Genomic DNA, 23,755 nt, shown 5'->3' on the forward strand with positions numbered 1-23,755 from the left:
TAAGTACGTATTAACTAAATGAATAGCTAATTTTGAATTTGTTTTCACATAAACATTCTCAAAATGAAGTTTCCTAATCGAATACAAGATTTCATAATTCAGCTAAAGTAGTAGAGCAAGAACCTAACTTACAAAATCAATTATAAACTCTCTTTGGTCAATTACGAATTAAGCTCCCTTAAAACATTTTCCTCTTTTGCAAGCAAACCGATACTGTTGAGGTATCAATGCAATGCGGAATACTGGATCGAATTTAGTTGGAAATAAAGAGAAGAAAGAGAATAATGGAGACAGGATTTTAACGTGGAAAAAACTCCATATCAGAGAAAAACTCAAGGACAACTACGAGCAAAATAATTTTACTATATAAAAGGGAGAGTACAAGAAATAAATCTCTCTATTTTTTTTTCTCTTAATAAATACTCTCTCAAAATGAAATAAGAGTTACAAAATAACACTCACAATTTTCTCTCAGTAATTTTTTTCTCATTGATCCGTGAATAATATGCCTCACTTCCTTCGTTAATTCGTTGCTTTTTATAGACAAAAAACTGCTACAGTGATTTGTTAATTTTTTAATGTTGTTACAGTAACTTACTATAGTATTTTGACAAATCTAGAGGACAGTGCCAACTGAATTTGAAAACTGAGACACAAAAAAATGATGCCTACAAATTTTGATTAACACCATCCAATTTTGACTAACAAATACTTATATTTATATAAATTTAAATTTAATTTATTGTTAATACACTTTTTTATAATTATCGATCAATTAAAAATTATTGCAAAATAACCTTATAAAGAACTGTTATATAAGTTGATAATTCTTAATGAATAATTGAATGGTAGCATTAACAATTATTTACATTGTTAGTATATTTTAGTTAAGTTTTATATATGTACCACTGATTTTTTTTAACTTTCTACAAGTTCACACTATTTCATAGGTGAATAAAGAGGCAATATGCTGTTTAAAATTAATGCCATACACAAAATGTCTTAATAATGATGCATCTTATTGACCTTCAAATTAAGCAAACGATTCATGCATATCTTTACGATGCTAATAACATAATTGACCTTCAACGAAAACGATTCATCTTTACGATAATAAGAACATAAAGTTTATCCAGAATCCGAAAGTAAGCATGCCTCCATTTCCTGAAGAAGAGAAGAGTACCAAAAACACCCCAAAATGCAGAAGCAAATCCAACTCCCAAGCCGGTTTCGAAACTGGTTGAAAAATAATTGTCTTTCCCTTCCTTTGGTTTCTTCATGTCATTAGGTTTCTTTTCATCTTGTGAACAGTTCTTTGGAAGAGGAGGTCCACAAAGTCCAGAATTGCCAGCATAACTTGATGCTTCAAAACTTTGTAGCTGTGTCCCAAGTGGGATTCTTCCATGGAAATTATTGTTTGACACATTCAAGCGATTCAAGAAAGATAAATTTGACATGCTTTGAGGGATCTCACCTGAGAGATTGTTACCTGAAAGGTCTAGAGATTCTAGAAACCTCATGTGTCCAATGACACTTGGTATCTTTCCTTTTAAATGATTATGGGACAAGTTCAAAGACTAAACCGCAATGAGACTAAGCAGTTCTAGTGGGATTGATCCTGAAAGTTCATTACTCGAGAGGTTAACAAAGCGAACATCCCAAAAAGTCCTATCATATTCGAAGTATTGACCCTTAACATATAACAATAGATCCTCCAAGTAGGATTCACAAAAAACTTGTACCAAATACCCTACATCATAATCATAATAAAACTCATTTTGAGTATCATAAGTAACCATTGTTGTGAAGTTATTGAAACACTTTGGTATTGGTCCAGAAAGTCTATTATCTGCAAGGTACAGCATTAGAATATAGGAAAGTTGACATATCTGAGATGGAATGGTGCCATTGAATTTATCTGATCGCAGTAGAAGGGTCGTCCCCGGCAATGACCCAGTCCAACTAGGTACATTTCCTGTAAACTCATTGAATGCCAAATCAAGGAGAAACAATTGCTTGCAGCTTTTGAGTGAAGGTACATCACCAGACTGACCAAGTCTTAGGCCCAAAGGATTGGTCAACTTACCAAGAGAATCATAAATTTTACCACTTAGTTTGTTGCTCTCCAAGTTCAGAGCCAGCAAAGATTGCCAATGCATCCAACAATCAGGAAGTTCTCCTGATAAAAGATCATGTGACATATCCAAAAGTCTTAACTGTTGCATCCTTGCCTCGTTTTGGCACAAGAGAGGATAAATAGGTCCTGAGAACTTGTTGTTAGCTATGTGGAAGAATGTCACTTCAGAAGACAAACGTGGCAACAGGCCTGTGAAGTTATTAGAGTGTAAATCAATTGCTGCATTAGTAATAATTGTGGTAGATATATCCCCAGTGATTGAATTGTTGGCTAAAGAGAGACCATAAATTTGCGTTGCAAAGCTCCAAAACTTGTCATGGACATTGAATGAAAGTCCTGAACTTGAAACATCTAGAAAAGATAGGGACCTTTGTGTGTACAGCCATGAAGGTGTAAGTCCCAGATCGGTGGGAGTAAAGGGGATAGGACCCCTCCTTTGCTTATAAAAGGGCAAGGGGTCTTACAAATCATTCCATCCCAAAATCCTCTTTTTCCCTCTCATTTTGTATTACACCGAGCTTGTACTTGGTAGTAATAGTCTTCTATTTTGAGGAGTAAATTTTAGAGTGAGGAGTAGTGTAATTTTTCTTCTGTGATAATTTTATATTGTCTTTATTGGCTATTATTTTTTATCTCTTATTTTAGTTGTGTGTTATTATACTCATACTCTGGTCCTAACAGTGGTATCAGAACCATTAGGTTATTTATATTATTCCGCTGTAGTGTACATTGGTATAGTGCTAGAGAAAATTCTTAGTATGCTCTGTGGTTGCAGTATTATCTGATCTGCCACATCAGAAAAGAATTATTCTTGTTACTGGATATACAATTTTGGTAGTGTAAAAGTGCAAATATAGTGTGTACTCACAGTCTACCATTATTATTGTTCCAGTAGGTAGAAAATTACATAAGTCAGTATAATTAAGAGAGAAATTATGGCAGCAAAATATGAGATAGAGAAATTTCAGGGGAGTAATTTCTCCTTGTGGAAATTTGAAGATAAGAGCAATTTTGAGGAAAGACAATTGTCTTGATGCAATTGAAGGCAGACCTGAAAAATTACACTACTCCTCACTCTAAAATTTACTCCTCAAAATAGGAAACCATTACTACCAAGTACAAGCTCGGTGTAATACAAAATGAGAGAGAAAGAGAGGATTTTGGGATGGAATGATTAGTAAGACCCCTTGCCCTTTTATAAGCAAAGGAGGGGTCCTATCCCCTTTACTCCCACCAATGTGGGACTTACAATTCTCTCACTTGAAGATTATGATTGAAGTAGTAGAGGAAGGTAGAGTGGATATGCAAAAGATTCACACCAAAGACAACATAGCAGACATAATGACAAAGCCAATGAACAATGACAAGTTTACATGGTGTCGATCCTTGTATGGCCTATTAGGAATATAAGCAACATATAATTGTAATATATTAGGAATGTGTGAAGATATAATTAACTTAATCATAATCTTCAAGTGGGAGAATTGTAAGTCCCACATCGGTGGGAGTAAAGGGGATAGGACCCCTCCTTTGCTTATAAAAGGGCAAGGGGTCTTACTAATCATTCCATCCTAAAATCCTCTCTTTCCCTCTCATTTTGTATTACACCGAGCTTGTACTTGGTAGTAATAGTCTCCTATTTTGAAGAGTAAATTTTAGAGTGAGAAGTAGTGTAATTTTTCTTCTGTGATAATTTTATATTGTATTTATTGGCACTTATTTTTCATCTCTTATTTTAGTTGTGTGTTATTATACTGATACTCTGGTCCTAACAAGGAACTATGGTCAATGCTTAAAGTCTCCAATTTGGATAGTTGCCCAATAGTTCTTGGAAGACTATCGTTGATGAAATGATTGTAGCTTACTATTAAATGTATCAACGATGATAGATTTCCAACGGTTGCTGGAATGGGACCAGATAATAAGTTGTGAGAGAGATCAAGCTTCTCCAAATGTTTGAATTGTCCCAGCCATTCAGGAATCGATCCATTTAGATTACATTGCCTCAAAATTAAGGATTTCAAATGCTGAAAATTCATCATTGTTTCAGGTATTTGGCCTCTTAGATTGTTGAAACCAAAGTCCAAATAACAAATCCTACTGCTACAGTTAAACAACCATTTTTGTATCTCTATAAAATGGTTCTCAGAAAAATCAAGCACTGAAAGTGAAGTCAAATTGACATACCCAAAGGATGGATTGACACCACTTAGTTGACATCGTCTCAACCTTAACTCGGTAGTGAAGGGAGCATATGAAACCAAAGAGATTCAATATTGTTGAGATCTATTCCGCTCAAGTTCAGATATTTCAGAGAAGAAGAACGTGGGATCCCTCTAAGATAATCCACGTGGAGCTTAGTATTGCCCTATAAATCCAGGTAAAGAAGATTGGAAAAATTTGTTGCATTGTGAGTTGATTCAAAATGAATGGCCTCAAAGCCATTTCCACTCAAGTCCAATAAGCTGAGGAACTCAAGTTCCATTAAATTTAAAAAGTTGATTTCATCCCTTAGATTATAGTGTCATCAGTGAAATAAGACTCACCAAGAAATGGAGAAGAGAGGTTGAGCTCTATGACACTTCCCGTGATGTTGTTACAAACAACACCATCCCAATTGCAGCAACTTCTTCAATGGACCAAGAAGAGAGCCGATTTAAGGGATCCTTAATGCTGTGCTTAAGGATTGAAAGTACGTTTTGATCGTTTGCATTGCAACGAACATTCATGTTCCCATGGCCCATGCTTAACTTGAGCATCAGTACACAAAGGAAAATAATGAACACTCGTGATTTGATAGTGAAGGAAAACATGATTACATGTGAATACTAGAATAATGAAATTTTTTGTTTGCGGCTGAGTGCTCACCATCATGAGCTTTAATAAAACGCCAATGGTGAACTAATTAATGCATGTAACACGTTGGGTCTAAACTCCAAGAGACAATTACTGATGGCAGCATCAGTGGGAACGTAGGACGCAGTTTCAAACAAGGTATCATGCTTTGTTTTGAACTTCAATGGGAACACAAGTAGGGACAAAAAAATATAATTAAAAAGAAAAGAAACAGAAAAAGGTAAATAAAAGAAGATAAAATAGAAATAAAGTATTATTTAGAGAAATTAAAATATAAAAAGCAAAAATTCTTTATTTATTTTGACTGGAAAAAATAGATGATATAATTTTATATTAATTAAAAATTTAAATTTAAATTAAAATATAAATTTTTTATTATATCATTTAATTAATATAAAACTTTATTATTTTTTATATTACAAAAAAAATTTAAAAATGATACTATCTTTTTTATAACAGTTTCATTTCATTTTTTTGAGTTACTATTTAGTTTACATTTAAAAATAAATTAAAAGTCATATAATAATAAATAAAATTAAAAAAATAATTTTATAATAAATAAATTTTAAAAATAGTTATCCAAAAAAAAATTGATATTTTATATTTTTCAGTTTGATTTGGTTTTCAAATTATATTCAAACTGAATTGAATCAAATTGTATATTATTTTTTATGTAGTTCAAATGACTTTTGGTGTTATGAATAAAAACTGAATCAAATCGTAAATACTCCTAAACAAAAATGTTAATATGATATATTAGTGTCAAGTGGACTTATACATATGAGTTTAATGTTGAATGGCATAAAAAATTACATTTTTAAAATTATTAAATTAGTACTTGAAATACTAAATTTAAAATTTTTTATTAATTTGGTTGATGTCATTTTATCTCCTTCCAACTTTCTTCTTCATTGTTCCAACTTTCTTCTTCATTGTTCATGGTTCTTCCTTTGATGACTACTGTATTCTATGTGGTGAGACACTCCCTCTTTGTTACCTTCAACTACCTCATCAAAGCTTAAGTCAAAATCATTACTTGGAACACATCAAAACAATCATTGCAACCCACAAGATAGGTATTCCTTCTCAATTCTCTCAATCCTTAGTTTCATTTACCTTTCTTTCTTAAGTCATCGTATTGATTCTTGTGTCACCCCTTAATCTCTCCAAACCATACATCATTCTCCTTTCTATTGATAACATCCCTTGTCTCAACTTCCTCTTCATCTTCTGCATCTCCAACCTCATGATGAGACTTATCTCTTTGGCTATGGCCAAACCTATCAACCTTCTTTATTTCTATATCACTCACATCAACATCTCAAGAAACATACTCTTATTCTTGTCTTATCAGATTACTTCTCACACGCTTAATTTATCATTTTTAAAAATTTGGGTGTAGGAGTGTCAAAATGGGCTCACTTGTACTGCCAAAAATAAGCTAGTCTGTGCTCATCCTTTTTAAAAAAATAAGCTAAATTTTTTAGTTTGACTTGTTTAAGGATAGGCCATCAAGCCAGCCCACCAAAGACCCAAAAATGAAAAAAAGAAAGAAAAAAAGGGTTAATGGGCAAATGGATAAATGAGTTAGTCTATCCAAAATTAACAACAAAAAAATTATATTAATAAATATTTTTTAAAATTTTTAAAATAAAAAATAGGCTCAATGAGTCAGTTTGCTTTAATTGACCATTGATTTGCATTTTAGTGAACTAAAATAAGGCCAATTGAACAAGACTATAGGTCTAAAATATTTAGTCCAATCTGCCATTTTTAAAAGACTAGGCAGGTTGACTTACTAAGTTAAGTCTAATTTGATATTTCTCAATCATGTTAAATTTCTCTTGCATTGCAACAATCTACTTTAGATCATCTTATGCTTTGAAAAAATATGCAAGTTCTAACACAATAATGTTACATATTTTATAAAATATCATAAAGTAATATGGTTCTTTTAACATGTGGATATTCAACATATTTTTTTCATCTTTAAAAAAAAAAATAGAAATATACTTACATTCATCTTTCTCTCAGCTCCAGTGTTTATCTTTAGTAAAATTAACATATCTGTTTGTTAGAACCTTATCATACTATAGTTGAAAAACTCTATAAACTTTTGAAATTGTATTATATCTGATGAAAATTTTTGCTTTTACTTTTTTATAGGAAGATTTTTTAAATAAAAAATAAAAATATTGTTGTATTTATAACTTTAGCCCATGTTTAATATGTAATTTTATTTTTTTTTAGGCATAAAACCCCTTTTGTCTACAACAAAAAAAAAATCTCTTCTCTCATTATTGTAGTTAACAAATAATTAGCATGTGACAATTTCTTAATTAATCATCTCATTATTAATGATAAAAATATTAAATTAAAAAAGATTAGAGACAAAAAAAAATTATGAGATTAAAATAAAAATCTCACAAAAATATATGAATAGAAAATATATTAATTTAAGCCAATTATAAATTAAGTTTGTATCAAGTTTATATTTTTCTCTTTTTTTAATTATTAATTTTTTAAAAATTAAATATTTTACTTATTAAATTCTTAAGTTTTTATTTGAAAGTTTGGATGGAGAGAAAAATAATATTTAAAGAAAAATGGAGGATAAAGAAAGATTAATATAAAATCTTTCAAACTGAGAGAAACTTAAAAAAAATAAAATTAGAAGATTTTAAAAGGTTTATAAACTCTTCTATTCTTATCTAAAAACTCTCAAATAAGAATAATTTATAACTTTTTTTAAAAAATTATTTTAATATATGTTAAAGATAAATTATTACATTAACACTATTTTTTTTTTTAAAATCACATTAAAATTTAAAATATCAACAAATTTAGAATAAAAAAATATCATCAAATCACTTCATTCAGCAAATTAAAATAAACACTTCAAATATTTCAAAAAATATTCTAATTAGTCTCTCAATTATTTAACTTTTTTTAGAAAGCTTTGTATCCTCAATTGTAATAGTCACTCTCATTATCATCATCCTCGTTACTAAAACCTAAAATCAAACATGGATTTATTAAAAAGTTATAATATCAAATAAATTAACAATTTTATAAATAAAAATTTTAATTTAAAATAAATATTACCTAAAGAAAATATATATTCACTTATAAAAAAAAAAAAGAGTAAAAATTATAGGCTAGAGGTGACCCATGAACTAACTCATCTCAATCCCATTTAGGTTTAGATCTAATAAGGATAGATTGAAAATATTCGAATTTATTTTAAATCTTTAGTTCTAATGACCAGATTCTTCTTATGATTCTCATATTTTTAGAATATCCATTAAGTATACTTATTTTTCTAATTCTACATATATGTGGAGAGAAAAATAGAGTTTTAAGTGACAACTTCATTATAATGACAACTTTGTAAGAATATGATAGCAAATGCTTTCCAGGACCATACTATTTGATTTTCGCAATAATGCACATTTAATTACTTTGTGTAGATAATAACCGCAATAACTCATGATATGTATATTAGTGTTCATCAAAATACTATACACTCACTTGAGGACAACCACCACTCTAAGACATTTTTCATCACACACTTTCTACTATTAGCTAAAATTTATTAAAAATTACAAAAGAATAAGACCCATATAATTTTTTTAGTTGTCAATAAATTTTAACCAATAATAAAAAGTATGCTAGAAAAAGTGTTGCTATCATTCTTTCACTATTGATTAGAGTTTAAGACAATGCAGAAAAAATTAGAATTATACCTAAAAGTGACAAAAAAATATACAAAATAAACTTAATATGTATTGAATGTAAATTGAACACATAATCTATAACTACTAGCATTGAAGTAAATATGAATCTACAATAAAAAAATATAAAACTAAACATACACTTAATAGCAATCCACTATTTTAAATACCAAGTATAGCACCTCAATCATTAATTAAAAATGCAATATATCTAGTAGTTATAAGTGAGCGAAACATTAAAAATTCAATTATAAATAGATTACCGTATATAATTCCTTGTATTAGTAATAAAATAATTATTTGACGTATATTTTTTTGTATGCAACATTTCTTTTAGAAAAACAAATTCTTGCACATGAATATTCAAGGTATATAACTCAGTATATTATCTCATTTAAAGGTATGTTTAATGGTAAAGATACGAAGATAGAATATAATAATTTATCTTCTCAGAGTTTATGTTTTATATTTGTGGAATAATAAGATATAATAGTTTACTTTGTTAAGTTATTCCATTATATTTTTATAGTTTAAATTCTTATCCTAAATAAGATAATAAGTTAGAATACATTAAGATAAGATAGTTCGTTTTTAATTACCTTTTTACTCATACTTTATGTCCTTTTCAATATTTTATAAAAAATAATTATATATATAATTTTAATATTTTTATAAAAATATTATATAAACATTTTTAATATAATATATTTTAAAAAATTTATAATTATTTATGTTTTAATTATTTTTCTACCAAAAATAAATTTTAATTGTAAAATATTGAAGAAATTATTATAATTTAATATAAAAATTTTAATATATATATATATATAAATTTTTTAAATTAAACGAAAAATATATTTTTTTAAAATTATGCTAGTTGATAAAGACTAATTTAATCATTTAGATATAATGATATATTATTTTTTTATTTATATCAAATACTAAATGAAATGACAGTGTTATTAGTTGTACTGTGCTAACGTACAATAAACATAAAATCTACTAAGAATTTATTATTCTTTTATCTTATTTTGTTTTTATCCAATGTTCATACACATGAATGATATATCTATTCCATTGCGTTATAAAGTCACATAACTCAATTTTTACCATTTTTAAAAATATAAAAAATCTTGTTATTTATTTGATTCACATAATATAAAATATTTATACTTTATTTAAATATTTAACACAATTATATATTTAAAACTAACAATTAACTTAAAATAATTTTTAACTAATTAATTTATATATTTAATGATTTTATATAAAAAATTTGAATACTTTTACACTTAATTTGCAATATAACTTATTTGAATAATAAAAAAATTATTTTTTCTATGAATGATTAATATTAAATTTAAATACGATTAATTTTATTTGTATGAATAAGATAGTAAAATTTACTATACACTAATTTTTTGAGGAGACATACAATATTCTTTTTAAATTGTAACAAAATTTTTTTCTTTAATAAAAAATAAAAGTATTCATTATAATATTCGTAAACTTGAAGAAGTATTGAATATTTTCTGTATACTAAAAGTTGATATTCTTTTAATATCTTATAAATGAAAAAGTGTTTATATTTTTTAAAATAAACTACTAATTTTATTATTTATTAATATAAAATTAATAGTTATAATTATTTCATTGTAAAAAATATAAAATACTCTATTATAACTACCATGAAATTTACTAAAAATAAATTATCATAAAACTAAATTATAAATTAATTAAACCATCATATATAGTATCATGTATCCGTACGACGAGGGAGCACCTAATCACACTAAACACCGAGAAAGATTATGTTTTCGTGACGTAAAAATATTTAACTATAAATTATAAAATTATTTGAATAGATTACGTATTAGTGGGGTGATATTTTAATTTCCTTTTATTTTCACGTACAAATGGAGATGACCGTTAGTTTCAAAATTTTTTAATTTGAAAAACAAGGCACTACTTCCAGAACCAGAAGACGGAGTTCCTGAGCCGCCAGATCCAAATTCAAATTTCACGCTCTACTCACCTCACTCTCTTCTCTGTAAGTCCTAACTTCCCAAATCAGACCCAATTCACTGTACAAAAACCCCAATTTCGAAGCCACACATGGCTTCCCGGAACCAGAACAGACCTCCTCGCAGTCCATCCAACGTAAGCATTTCTCTGTCCTTTCGAATTTGAGCTTCTTGATACTTTTAATTTTCTCATCAGAGTTCTTACTTATATTTGGATCCAAAAATCGTTTATTACACGCTGAATGAGTTCGATTTTGATTTCAGAAAAAGGCGAGTGCCGAAGAAGTTTCTTTGGACAAGCGTCGAAGGGTTGGAGCTGAAAAGATGGATCGACAAGGAGGTGCTGGGAGAGCCAGAACGCCGTTTTCTTCGGTAAACAATAGGATACATAGTAGTGCGCCGAGTGACGCCGAGGGTCCCGAATGTAGCACAGTTGAATTCACAAAGGAGGAAGTGGAGGCATTGCTGAATGAGAAGATGAAAAAGGGGAATCCCTATGATAATAAGGTTTCGTAATTATTAATCAATTTAATTAATGACATTTCTTTTGGAAATGTTATGTGGGTGTTTCGTTGTTTTCATTTTTCACTACTTTTGTTTTGTTTTTCAGAAAAAAATGGAACAGATGGGGGATCTTATTAAGCGCCTTAAGCTTTGTGTTAGGTGGTTTAAGAAAGTTGAAGAAGGTTATGTCCAAGAAAAGGAAAAGCTTCAGTCTGAGCTAGAGTCTGCTGAGAAGAAGTGCAGGGATACTGGTATGTATGTTTTTGCTTTTTGGTGATTTTTTACAATAAGTTGATTGGATATGATATTGAAAATATCTTAAAATTGTCTTTAGAAAGCTTGCTTGCTTGATTACTGTGGAAGCCTTTATTTGTTTTTGTGAGGATAAGGTATTGTGATTAGGCTCTTATGATTTATGCATCGTTGTTGCTGTGTCGCTAATAGTTAGGACTTCAGGTGAAATAGTTTAGTATTGTAGAAAGCTTGTTGACATTTATTTATATATTTCTGTTAAGAGCTTTGTAGAAAAAAAATTATTTAAAAGAGCCAATAATTTTTATTTTAAATTATCTTGCTCGATGCTGTTGTCTCTAAGTCCACATTGTGGTTATTGTCTTTGGTTCTCAGTTCAAAAAAATCATGGCAAAAGAACAATTATTAAATCATCATATATTTCTGTTTTGTCAGAGACTGAGATGAAAAATAAGATTGAGGGGTTGGACGAGACTATATCTGATTTGAGGAAGACAATTTCTTCTTTACAAGAGAGAATTGTCAAGGAAGAATCGGATAAACTGGTAAGTTTCCTGCTAGCTTTGTGATTGACTATCTCAACCAATGTTCTCTACTACGTGATGGTCTCATTTTTTGTGGGTTGACAACTAGGAAGCAATTAAGTCTTACGGTAAAGAAAAGGAAGCCAGAAGTGCAGCTGAGAAAATTCGAGATGAGAAATCAGCTGAGCTTGAGAAAGTCCAGGATGAGAAATCAGCTGCTGAGCATAAGGTGATGCTATGTTATATTCTGTATTGGTTAGTTATTGGTTAAATGTTGAAGTTTACCACTGAGTTATACAAAACTATGGCCCTCTTGGGTTCATTCTGCGCTATGTTTTATGACGTTTATGTTTACTGTTATTTGATTCCTGCCGATTCTCTCATTGTTTTTTCCTTTTGAAACTGTTGATCTTTGCAGGCCATTTCAAATGAGGACTTGTACAAGCGATCACAAGAGTATAATATGAGCCTGCAGCAGTACAATAGTCGTCTTCAGTCAGATCTTGAAACAGCTAATGAGGCACATAAAAGACTTGAAACAGAGAAAGCAACCATTGTTGAGAGCCTTAGCAATGTAAGAGGCCACAATAAGGCATTGCAGGATCAGTTAGTATCTCTTAAAGTAAGTTGTTTCAGTATTTTTTTTTTCATGCTTCGAAGTGTTATATGATGATTTGTCAATGGAAAGTTTTGTTTCTTGAATTTTTCCTGATTTGAAAAAGATATTTAAAATAAAAATAAATTCATGTGAACATTTTGAAATTTTTAGAATAGCTTCAAATTGCTAGCTTATCTTGCAGTCTTGTTGATGCCAATGTGCTGACATTCTTCGTCAAGCAAGCACTTGAAATTAACATGTTTATGATTCTTAATTCTTAATTCTTAAAATGTCATAAGTAACTGAACCCTGTTGTGAAGAGGGAATAATTCAGATTTGGAGTGTATTTTGTTTTTATTAATATCATTTGCATTAACTCTATGTTGTCATTGTAAGTATCTTTATAATCTCTCTCCTTATTGTCATGTGTTGTTCCCTCTCTATTTTTACCTGTTTTCAGGTTTCACAGGATGAGGCCATAAAGCAGAAAGAAATGTTAGCAAATGAACTCAAATGCCTTCGCGAAGAGTTAAAACAAATTAGAGATGATCGTGATCGCCAACTGGGGCAAGTAAATGCTTTAACCGGAGAAGTAGCAAAGTACAAAGAATATACAGGGAAAACATGTGCACAATTGGATACCATAATGATTAAAACAAATGCTCTTGAGGTTTTTGTCTTCACCTTCTGTAATTTTTATCTTTCACTTCATTAATTGTGCATTTCTGTGCTCAGTGGACTTCTGTAATGGTGGGTTTTCTTTATAGGAGACTTGTTCATCTCAAAAGGAGCAAATATATATACTGCAGCAGCAGTTGTTTGCTGAAAAGGAGAAACTAAAGGTAATGCAGTTGGCTTTTTTTTTTGCAAGAGCAGTTGCATACCAAACTAAAATTTTCATAGAAATAAATGACAGCATGATATTTGGTGTTTTTCTCTTGTACTGTTAATGTTTCTGACTACTAGCTGACAACTTTTTTTCTTCTTTATGTTAGATGGCTGATTTATCTGTTTCAGAAACAAGAACAGTGTTTGAAGAGAAGAATATAATTATACGCGAACTACAGGATCGACTAGCAGATAAAGAATTTCAAGTAGTTGAAGGAGAGAAGCTAAGGAAAAAACTCCACAACACTATCCTGGTAATGCTTGCTTTACATATTTTTATTTTGTTTGTTAATCTAAATCTCTGCTTACACTATAATATAATGCATTATAGTTCAACCGTATCCAATTAATTTTTGTTTCTAGGAATTAAAAGGAAATATACGTGTGTTCTGTCGTGTGCGACCACTCCTACCAGAGGATGGTACAGGAGCCGATATGGTTGTTTCTTACCCTACATCAACAGAAGCGCTTGGCCGGGGCATTGAATTGGTACAAAGTGGTATGTAGATAAACTTCTTTGTCCCTTTGTCTGCTGCTGTTGTATCTTATGAGTTTCATATAGTATAAATGCTTTGTCGAGTATCATAATCCCATCCTTTAATGGTCAGCTGGGCAGAAGTACAATTTCACATTTGACAAGGTGTTTAATCACGACGCTTCTCAGCAGGATGTTTTCATCGAGATATCACAGCTGGTACAAAGTGCTCTTGATGGCTACAAGGTAATTTCTAGTTTGCCTCATTATAGTTCATTATGTTTCTAGTTGTCTGCTTTTGGTGGCAACACATGCCAACGTTGTTTGGGACATTGAATTTCATTTTTCAAATACCATGACAATTCTTGCATTCACAATGCTACAAAATTTCTGATTTAAATGTATGCAGTGTGTAATTGTTGATATAGCCTTTCATTGTAGGGAGTTTCCTCATGTTTGATATCTTGAATGTTTTTGTGGCTGAAGACAACTCCGTTGGTTTTATTTCTCAAAAAGTAGTTTTTCAGTTTTGATTCTTAAGATGCAGAACAGAAGTGGAATGGATTATACTATTATAGAAATGACATACCCGGGCTTATCTTTTCTTTCATATTTTCTCTTTATTTTTATTTTTTTGTGTTGATTTGGTCTTAACTGCGTCTTGACTGGGCGCCATGGTTTGTTATGGCAGGTGTGCATCTTTGCATATGGGCAGACAGGTTCAGGCAAAACCCATACTATGATGGGTAGGCCTGATGCCCCTGATCTGAAAGGATTGATACCACGTTCTTTAGAACAGATATTCCAGACCAGTCAGTCCCTAAAAGAGCATGGTTGGAATTACAAAATGCAGGTTCGTATACTTAATCCTAATTTTCAAGTTTTACGTGGTCATATCTACAAATGGAAACTGAAAATTTTCATTAAATATTTCTAGGCATCAATTCTGGAAATATATAATGAGACCATCAGGGATTTGTTATCTTCAAACCGGTCAAGTGGGATTGACCAAACACGAACAGAAAATAGTGTTCCTGGAAAGCAGTACACTATTAAACATGATGCAAATGGAAACACACATGTTTCAGATCTCACCATTGTGGACGTTTGTAGTGTGAATGAGATTTCCTCCCTCCTGCAACAGGCTGCGCAGAGCAGGTATGGTCTTTGGTATTTGAATCCTACAAATTCTTTCTTTGTTTTGTGAAGTTAATGCAGTGAATGAACTTTTGGGTGAATATATGCAAGAAAGCATGTTTTTTTCCACATGAATTTTAGATGAGTTATTATTTCTTTTCAACTAATAAGTTATTGAAATTGCCGAGTTTCTGTCTATGATATAGCTTTGGAATTTTATTTTATTTTATTTTATTTTTGAAGATTGCTTTGGAATAAATTTTAGTGTGCTTGATTGATTATGTTAGAAAATTTAACTTTTAATATATAATATACAATATGCTCTTGTTGGTCTACAATCAACCTATAACTGGATCAATTCATAAATAAACAAAGAAAATAATAAATTGAGGCACCATTTTTATTTTCAGGTCAGTGGGAAGGACACAAATGAATGAACAGTCATCAAGAAGCCACTTTGTCTTTACTTTGCGTATATGTGGGATAAATGAGGTACATACTTTGGTAATACATTGGCATATATCTTGTTACTGTTCTTTCGTCTTGACATTATATTTCCTGATGCACTTTTCTCTATTTTGTAGAACACTGAACAACAAGTGCAAGGTGTCTTAAACCTGATTGATCTGGCTGGAAGTGAAAGACTGTCTAGGAGTGGGGCAACTGGGGATCGGTTAAAGGAAACTCAGGTATTTATTTGATTTACAGTGTTATGAACTTGGGCACTTGGTCAATTATTCACTTTTTAATAAAGTAGTAATTTTAACTAACTCAGGCTATCAACAAAAGTCTCTCGTCTTTGAGCGATGTCATATTTGCTTTGGCAAAGAAAGAGGAGCATGTTCCTTTTAGGAATTCAAAGCTAACATACCTTCTCCAGGTACGTTGAACTATACATTACTGAATACTGTGATGGGCATGTCTTGATCTGGTGGCGTTAATATGCTTGTTCCCAGGGATTTGTTTTCTATCAGTTGAGTAGCATTGAAGGGAAACATGAAATTATCTTTTCGTTGTGGGGAGGATCACGGCTTATTTTCAAGTATCAAAACTGCAGTTAGATTTTATACCGGTTTTATCTGTTCAAAGTGACTTAGACATGGTTTGGCCTGACTTTTTGAATACTTTATAGTTAATTTTAAAAGTAAGAGTTTTAAAATTTAAGTTGAAGTTTTCTGATCATTTATAATTTTTTAATACTAAAAGTTATTAAATTAGAATTTTTTGGATAGTATTCAAGTCTTGAGATTTGAGTTGGAGAAGAAAAAGGGAGAAGCTTCTAAAATTGGCTTATTTAAAGCCCTTTTTTTTTATTGAAAATAGCTCCTTGAATTTTTCTAGAGCTTTTGTAATATTGTGTTCGGCACAGCGTTAGTTTTCAAGGAGAGGTTCAAAATAAGTCAAGGGATGTATGTCTATAACCGGAGTTGGTTAACGTCTTAGTTCTTACTTCATAGGGTGTAAACCATTTGACTCTCGTACCAGACATGCTGCATATGTGAATTATGTTGAAAGTTTAAGCCGGGCCAAATTTGGGTATCATCTCCTGTACTTTAGGAATCATTTTATCCACTACATAGAACACGAGGACGAAAATAATCATTTTATAACGTAACCAACGATGGGGAATGTGGATACCGACCGTATTCTACTCAACTTTGTGGGTTCTTCTATGGCTTTATAGACTCTGACTTGTTCTTCTAATGCTCCTTAACATATTTTATTTCGTATGAATGGCAGCCATGTCTTGGCGGGGACTCCAAAACGTTAATGTTTGTCAACATTTCACCTGATCAATCTTCAACTAGCGAGTCACTTTGCTCTCTCCGTTTTGCGGCCAGAGTCAATGCCTGTGAAATTGGGATTCCACGGCGTCAGACTCAGACATCCACACGGTCCTTCGATTCCCGTTTGAGCTACGGTTAAAAGAGATGTTTACCTGGCCACACGCTTCATCCATGACCAAAAGTAATTGTTTATTTGTTCCACTTTAGCGACGGGAAAATGTATTCTTTATGCTGCCGTCATAATTGTAGCAGTGTAAAATTTTAGAGAATGGAGCTTGTGTAAATTGGTTGTAGAGGCTTTGCCTTAAGCCTCCGAAGGGTCATCCCAATAATTTGTACCATTTAGATGTGACATGATAATATTTAATTTATTTAGCAGCTTGTTGATTCCGAATTAAACTTCACCGTTTGGTGAATTCGTCCTCAGAGAGCTCTGCCCATAATGTTAACAAAATCCTGGTCCTTTTCTTTCTCCATTTTTTTTGTGTGAAGCTTCGTTTTCAGCATCATTTACAAAAGAGAGCAGCAAAAAGGATAACAAAGGAAACTAGAAGAAAGCCGGCGGCAGATTGGCTATGTTGGAAATTTCAATAATGATAAATGCTTTGCCTAAATTTTGGCTAATTTTCTTGTAAAACACCTCGAAATCTGACCTGTAATTAGGTCTCTTGTTGACGGATTATTTATTTGATATAAATGATTGTCTCGAACCTGCTTAAGGGTGTACGGATAATTTATGTTGTTCAGGACATGTTCAATAACTCTTTTTTTGGGTAAAAAAATAGCCATATCATTTTGAACCTCTCTACACCGTATACTACGGCCCCCAGTTGTACTTGTAGGATCCCATATTTTCTGGACAAAAAAGAAAAATGGAAAAGATTTCATTGTTTGTTTTACAGGGTTTTTCTTTTCTTTTGCGTTTGCTTGTACATCTGTCATCTATGACTTGAGAGAAGTAAAGGATCAAGTGATTGAAAAAAAATCCCATCAACTGTAGAAGCCTTGCCTTGGAAAGAGTATTTTACATTTCCGCAATGCTAGACACAAAAACTTTAGTGTATCGAAAACACAATTTGAATTCTCACAGTTTGGTTAGGATGCTGGTTCATTCATAACCTCTTCAATTTGCTCATTGTTTTTTCTTTGCAGGGAGTGAGAGTAATCTTCATAGGAACAGTCACGCACAAAAATGAGACTCTTTCCATTAGTTTTTTTTTCTCTAGACACGAAACTCAATCAAACCAAAGCGATACGAATCCCTTTCAATTGAACTAACACGTTAGGTTACATTTCCTGTCATTTTGATAAAGAATTAACAATTTTGTTAATTTTTTAAGACTAATTTTAAGTACTTAAAAATGATTAGTTTTTATTGTTTAAAATCGGGATTGAAGTTAATATTTCTAGGAATTTAACCTTCTTCAAATGAGAATTTTTGTCAACAGCCATTACAAGTTTTATTATTTGATTTTCCGGAATATAGCAACAGCCAAAAATGCTTGGCTTCCTAATCACGAGTTTGTGTTAAATGCAAAAGATATAAAATTTTAGGGATTGATAACAATATACTCTTATATGATGGAAGAATCTAGTGAGATGAAACAATAGCATTCAATCAGTTACCGATTGAACAAAATTGATATTCAACATGGTAGTTTGAAGCCCATGTATCTCCCTGATATGTAGTCTTTCCAAATTTCAATGGCTCCGAAGCTAGTCATTAGAACAATACTCAAAGTCATCACTATGCTAACAGAAAATACTATTAAGGATGGTCTTCCATAGCTTTGAATTGCTCTCTGCACCACTAATAACCCAAGAAGTGATGCAACAAAACATATTATCGCCAAAATGAGGGCAGTCTCTATGTGCTCCATGCCCAATAATACATATTGCAAGGCTGACATGGAAGAAGAAAAGAAAACCATGAAAGAACATGTTGCTGCTGTCACCTACAACAACCAAATAATTTGGTTGCTTAGTCAACACCAGTTTGAGAGCCACAGCCACTATAATCATTAGTGAGTTGATTGATTGGATTAGCCAGTAATGCCTGTTGTTATTGTATATGGTATTTACATACCAAATAATTCAATCATTTTATTGTAACTATTTGATAAATTTCTTAATTTATTCTTAATTAGTGAATCTTTCTTTGTCTTTTGAATTACTCAACTAGCATAAATGCTTTATTAATTGCACTTACAATATGTATATGGGCAAATTAGTGTAAAAATAATAATGGAACTTACTTCAGGAGCTATTCCAACTTGTAGAAGAAGTGGACTTATCAGCATTCCACCTCCAATTCCAAAGACACCACCCAGTATCCCTGCTAGCAGTGCCATCATTGGAAAAATGAGCTTATTTGATGGTCCATTAGTGGACAGGCATGGGTCCTGCATTACATTTGATTGAATGAGGTTCTAAGCAACATTCTAGAAGTAGTTTACAGAGTGTGATGCTTTACCTACCTCTTGCTTAAGATTTTGGTCTTGATGGTGGTCTTTTCTAAATACAATCCAAGCAGTAAAAACTAAAGCAAGAGGAACTTGAACTGATGAAAGAATCCAGTATCCCACACCACAAGGCTCCATTGGAATAATACTCTGTACAATTTTAACAGTTGCATTACAGGGTCATTTATCAAATGCATTACTTTACAAGACCATCAACAGCAACAGCCAAAGCCTTTTCTCATTGGGTGATATCAGCTACATGAATTACATAATACCACTGGACTCAATTTTTCGCAATGATGATTTAATATCAGGAACCTTACAGAAACTATATACAGCTGCTACAAGAAAACAACGGTCCAACCACTTCCTACCATCAGATTTTCTGCTACTAGTGTTCCACTAGATTTTACCACAATGAAAGGGACTTAAAATTAAAATAAAAAAGATAGTCTCACACTAACAATTTGGTCAATTCAGGGACGCTAATCTTTTACTCCTGCACTTGTTGTTCATGCCTATCAATAACTTGACACGTTTCATGTTTTTATAAGTTCAATTCTAATATCAGTATCACAAATCATGATATACCTAGTGAATAGCATCCGAATTAATAAATCTGTAAAGCATTAAGTCACTAAATATCCATATAAATAAGAAAGAGCAAATTCTAACCTGTCCATATTTGTTGCCACGAAGAAGATAAAGAAGGAAGAAAGAGAACCACACCAAGATTAAGACCACCAATTTCAACCAAGGGATTCTCAATTTAGTATTTTCTTCATGAGCCAAAAGCTTTTCTTCAATACTTTTCATCCCTTCCTTTTCTTTCTTCACCTGAACTTCCCCTTCCCTTTCTTCAGCTGTTCCATTTTCTAGTAGTCCTTTTTCAAGTCCCTCAAATATATTTTTCTTTCTCTCTTCTGATTCAATCTTCCAAAACAGCAATCCACTGTTGCAGGTCTTTGAGGTAGACCAAGTGAGAAAAAGAGCAAACAGTATAGTAATCAACCATTCAGGGAACACAAGATTGCATACAACTCCAATACTAACTCCTAGTAACATGCATGGTTCTGATAAAAGTGCTATGTCATAGTCAATCAAAGACTTGCCACCAAATTTAGAACTTGTGGCACACAGATTGCACATAACATTTGCAATTGATCCTCCTGTGACCATGAAAGCTGACAAACTTGAAGCTGTTTTGAGGTCTAGACCAGCCACAATAGTTAATATTGGTATAAAAAGGCCACCACCACCAATACCACCAGCACTAGATATAGAAGAAGCTATGAAACAGAATACTCCTGCCAGCACCATAGAACCTGAAAAATGAAGTTGGGTTTCTTGGAATCCTTGTGCTCCATTACCCCATTCATATATTTTCTCTAGGAAAAGGTCAATGCTGAGGCTATTTACAATAGGGTGTGTTTGTTTTGCATTAGAAGGAATGATGGTGATGAAGGTTAGAAAGAAAAAAGTGAGGCTGTGAATAGTCCTCATTTGCTTCTGAGAGTTTGAAGCAATTGTAATTGTGTATGTGTGAATAGCTGAATGGTTTTATGGCTTTATATAGGGTAAGGAGGGAATGATAACACAGCCTCTTTTTGAGTAAAACAAACAGGACCACGTGCACAAGGAAGACAATGGTAGGAAAAAAGTTGAACAAAAGAAAATTCAGATGCTTTAGGGATATCCTACTCCCACTATTCTGTCTTTCATGGGATGAATAACAATGACATGTTTAGGGTAGGCAAGGGAGTGTCGCCTTTTTTTTTTTTCTGGTGTAATTTCTATGATGATCTTTATATATTTATTTATTATTAAAGCAATAACTTATTCGAAAATGTAAGAGCAAGAAGCAGAATAAAGTGAAAGCAGTGTTTTTTATGCCTTCTATTAGTGTGACATCCTTGTAATTAAGTTCTTTTAAAAAAAAATTGTAATGAATAATTTAGTAATAAGAAACTTCTTTTTTTCATATATATTCGAACTTGTGGGTGCTCTGAAAAGAGACTTTACACTTGCATGAGTTTGAAGCTGTGATTAGTGCAAAATACTTGTTACATTATTTTGAAAATCGGATTTAACCATTGGTTGATCATTTTGATTAAACTTAAAAAATCCGTAGATCTCAAGATCATAGACACTCAATCCAGAATCAAACTAAAATCAGCGGAAAACCATTGAAAAAAAAATTATGATGAATACGTTTGAGCTATAAAGACTTGCATACATGAATTTCTATTATTTATAATTTTTAACTTAAATATATATTTTCAATTGAATAAAAGTCTAATAATAAGTTATAAAGACTTGCATACATGAATTTCTATTATTTATAATTTTTTATTAGAATATATAATTTATAAAAAAAGAATTAAATGAAATAATAGAATAGTTTATGTTTTAGAAATGTAAAGAACATTCAATGCATTTCTTCATCTAGCGGGTAGAAAAATTGACGGAACATGTTGGAGAATTCAAATTTGACAACAGTTAGATATTGATTTAAAATCAAAAGTGAATTTTTTTATTAAATAAGATTATTAATATACTTTTACTAAGATTGTTCATGCATTCTCAATTTGATTTTTTAAAATTATTATTACTTAACTCCTTATGACATTTATAGTAATTTTTTAAATTATTCTTTAAAATATGCAAAAAAAAATACGATACAGTATTTTTAGTATTTTTTTAATTAAATAAGAATTTTATCTTAATAAACAATGTTCATTTTTATTTGTGTTACCGTACATACATTCTATGTTCTTTTTAATGATAATATCTAGTACAACTTTTGAAAATATTAAGCATATATTTTAAACAAAATTAGTGTTTTCATCGTTTAACTTTAAAGTAAATTTTAATTAAATGTCATTTTTTTTAATTGTGTTCTTCAATCTCTTTGATATACTTCTTCTTTCACTTTCTACTGCCCTTCATATTTCTCTTTTTTGGTCATTTTTATAAGCATAACCACTCCATTAGCCATCAAAGCCTTACAAGAAGATCTAAACCCTTCATTTTATAGCACTTCCACGAATGCTCTCATCAAATTTGATAATCTAAACACACCCTTCTAACTATTCACCGTGTAACCTTTCCAATACACTTACCATGACTAAATCCCTCTACTTCCGCTTGATAATGTTTTTCTAATTGATGTATCAACATTCCTTTTCACTAGTGCAACAACTACTTGAATTTCTACCGATATAGTAAATACTACTCTAGAATCCTCCAATTTTACCTTAAAAAATGACTTGTTTAAGTACCTCAATTTGTTACCAGCATAATTTTTTCTTGATTTATTAGAAAATTGTTAAGTCCAAAGAAAATTTAAAAGAAAACCTTAACTATATTAACAGTGGATTACATGGTGATAATTGTACCATATTGTCATTTTACTGTATTAATTCATATTGATAGCTTTTATCTCTCAAATTTGAGTTCTTTACATTATTTTTCTAGTAGGGTAAAATAACAAATGCTAATTAATTGATAAGTAAACCTCTAAACTAATTATATTTGGATTTTCATCTTATTAAAAACTAGTTCCTTACGTTCATGCAAGCTAAGAAATGGCAATATGTGGTAACGAGAGCTTGAAAAAAATATGGGTACATTTTTTGTGAAAAGTTGAGAAAGTTTTATAATTTATGTAAGAGAAACAGGAGACAAAGATTATGAAGAAGACGATAATATCTACACAGTACACGTAGTAAAACAAACAATAATATCTTTTAATAAAGTTAGCATTTTTAACAAAAAAAAACTATTTAAGATATTTTTATAAATTAAATAACTAAAATGAAAAGAAAAATTAAAAAATAAAATTAAAGTGTACATTAAAATTTAAAAACAAAATCACTAATTTTGTTGATATTTTATTTTATCTTATATTCGTATTAAGTGTAAATGTCAAGTATGAAACAATTTTTATATTTCTTGTATAATACTTTTAAAATAAACAACTGTTTTTTCCTTCCGCTAACCTATACACTTAATGTATTAGGCAGAGAAAGCAGTGTAATATTTATAAACTTTAATTTAAATAAAAATATTATTATAATGGTTATTAATTAATTAAATAATAATAATTTATCATAGATTCGGTTTAGATACTGTATGAGTGGGATGGAAAGAGAAAGATATGAAGATAAGATTTGAAGTGTCTGTTATAGCAATGGCATGCTTTCTATTATCTTAATTTGTTTACTTTTCTCCGCTTCTATTGCTAGGAGAGATTACTTTTAGTTATGTTTCATAGAATAAAAATATTATAAAAAATAAAATAAAAATAATTTTAATTAATTTTATAAAATTATTTAAAATAAAATATTATAGATGCAATATATTTTGTTTTATTTT

At 30.7% G+C, this 23,755-nt stretch overlaps 3 protein-coding genes across 4 annotated transcripts; 1 reads left to right on the forward strand and 2 right to left on the reverse strand.

Annotated features, from left to right (window-relative positions):
- Window positions 1–1,577: 1,577 nt before the first annotated feature.
- LOC113859922 (receptor-like protein EIX2) lies at window positions 1,578–4,881 on the reverse strand. Its single transcript, XM_027492581.1, has 2 exons — window positions 4,747–4,881; window positions 1,578–2,576 (listed from the first exon to the last, which is right to left on the reverse strand). The coding sequence occupies exons 1-2, from the start codon at window positions 4,879–4,881 to the stop codon at window positions 1,578–1,580; spliced, it is 1,134 nt and encodes a 377-aa protein (XP_027348382.1).
- A 5,852-nt stretch (window positions 4,882–10,733) lies between these two features.
- LOC113858187 (kinesin-like protein KIN-14C) lies at window positions 10,734–17,055 on the forward strand. Its single transcript, XM_027490700.1, has 17 exons — window positions 10,734–10,887; window positions 11,016–11,258; window positions 11,362–11,506; window positions 11,943–12,052; window positions 12,141–12,260; window positions 12,450–12,653; window positions 13,090–13,299; window positions 13,397–13,471; window positions 13,625–13,771; window positions 13,881–14,013; window positions 14,126–14,238; window positions 14,684–14,845; window positions 14,930–15,150; window positions 15,540–15,621; window positions 15,714–15,818; window positions 15,905–16,009; window positions 16,870–17,055. Exons 1-17 carry the CDS (start codon window positions 10,843–10,845, stop codon window positions 17,053–17,055), a joined length of 2,406 nt encoding a protein of 801 aa, XP_027346501.1. The 5' UTR covers window positions 10,734–10,842.
- A 1,507-nt stretch (window positions 17,056–18,562) lies between these two features.
- On the reverse strand, window positions 18,563–21,051 carry LOC113858188 (sulfite exporter TauE/SafE family protein 2-like). 2 transcript variants are annotated; one of them, XM_027490701.1, is made up of 4 exons: window positions 20,054–21,051; window positions 19,394–19,528; window positions 19,172–19,318; window positions 18,563–18,871 (listed from the first exon to the last, which is right to left on the reverse strand). In XM_027490701.1, the coding sequence occupies exons 1-4, from the start codon at window positions 20,879–20,881 to the stop codon at window positions 18,563–18,565; spliced, it is 1,419 nt and encodes a 472-aa protein (XP_027346502.1). In that variant the 5' UTR covers window positions 20,882–21,051. The 2 variants fall into 2 exon arrangements, with proteins under 2 accessions (XP_027346502.1, XP_027346503.1); XM_027490702.1 differs by having other exon boundaries at window positions 19,172–19,304; window positions 19,389–19,528.
- Window positions 21,052–23,755: the final 2,704 nt, after the last annotated feature.

The sequence above is a fragment of the Abrus precatorius genome, unplaced genomic scaffold (assembly GCF_003935025.1).
Source record: "Abrus precatorius isolate BTA unplaced genomic scaffold, Abrus_2018 Scaffold2, whole genome shotgun sequence".
Classification (NCBI taxonomy): Eukaryota; Viridiplantae; Streptophyta; class Magnoliopsida; order Fabales; family Fabaceae; genus Abrus; species Abrus precatorius.

Bases quoted from the DNA above. Each gene is read 5' to 3' on its own strand.
- LOC113859922 (XM_027492581.1), bottom strand. From the start codon at position 4,881: ATGGGCCATGGGAACATGAATGTTCGTTGCAATGCAAACGATCAAAAC. The intron at 2,577-4,746 runs GTGTTGTTTGTA...CCCTTTTATAAG, and splicing joins AAGTTGCTGCAATTGGGATG to CAAAGGAGGGGTCCTATCCC.
- LOC113858188 (XM_027490701.1), bottom strand. From the start codon at position 20,881: ATGAGGACTATTCACAGCCTCACTTTTTTCTTTCTAACCTTCATCACC. The intron at 19,529-20,053 runs GTTAGAATTTGC...AAAATTGTACAG, and splicing joins GTGGCAACAAATATGGACAG to AGTATTATTCCAATGGAGCC. The intron at 18,872-19,171 runs GTAAGTTCCATT...TGGTTGTTGTAG, and splicing joins AAGTTGGAATAGCTCCTGAA to GTGACAGCAGCAACATGTTC.
- LOC113858187 (XM_027490700.1), top strand. From the start codon at position 10,843: ATGGCTTCCCGGAACCAGAACAGACCTCCTCGCAGTCCATCCAAC. The intron at 11,507-11,942 runs GTATGTATGTTT...CTGTTTTGTCAG, and splicing joins GAAGAAGTGCAGGGATACTG to AGACTGAGATGAAAAATAAG. The intron at 13,772-13,880 runs GTAATGCTTGCT...TTTTGTTTCTAG, and splicing joins AACTCCACAACACTATCCTG to GAATTAAAAGGAAATATACG.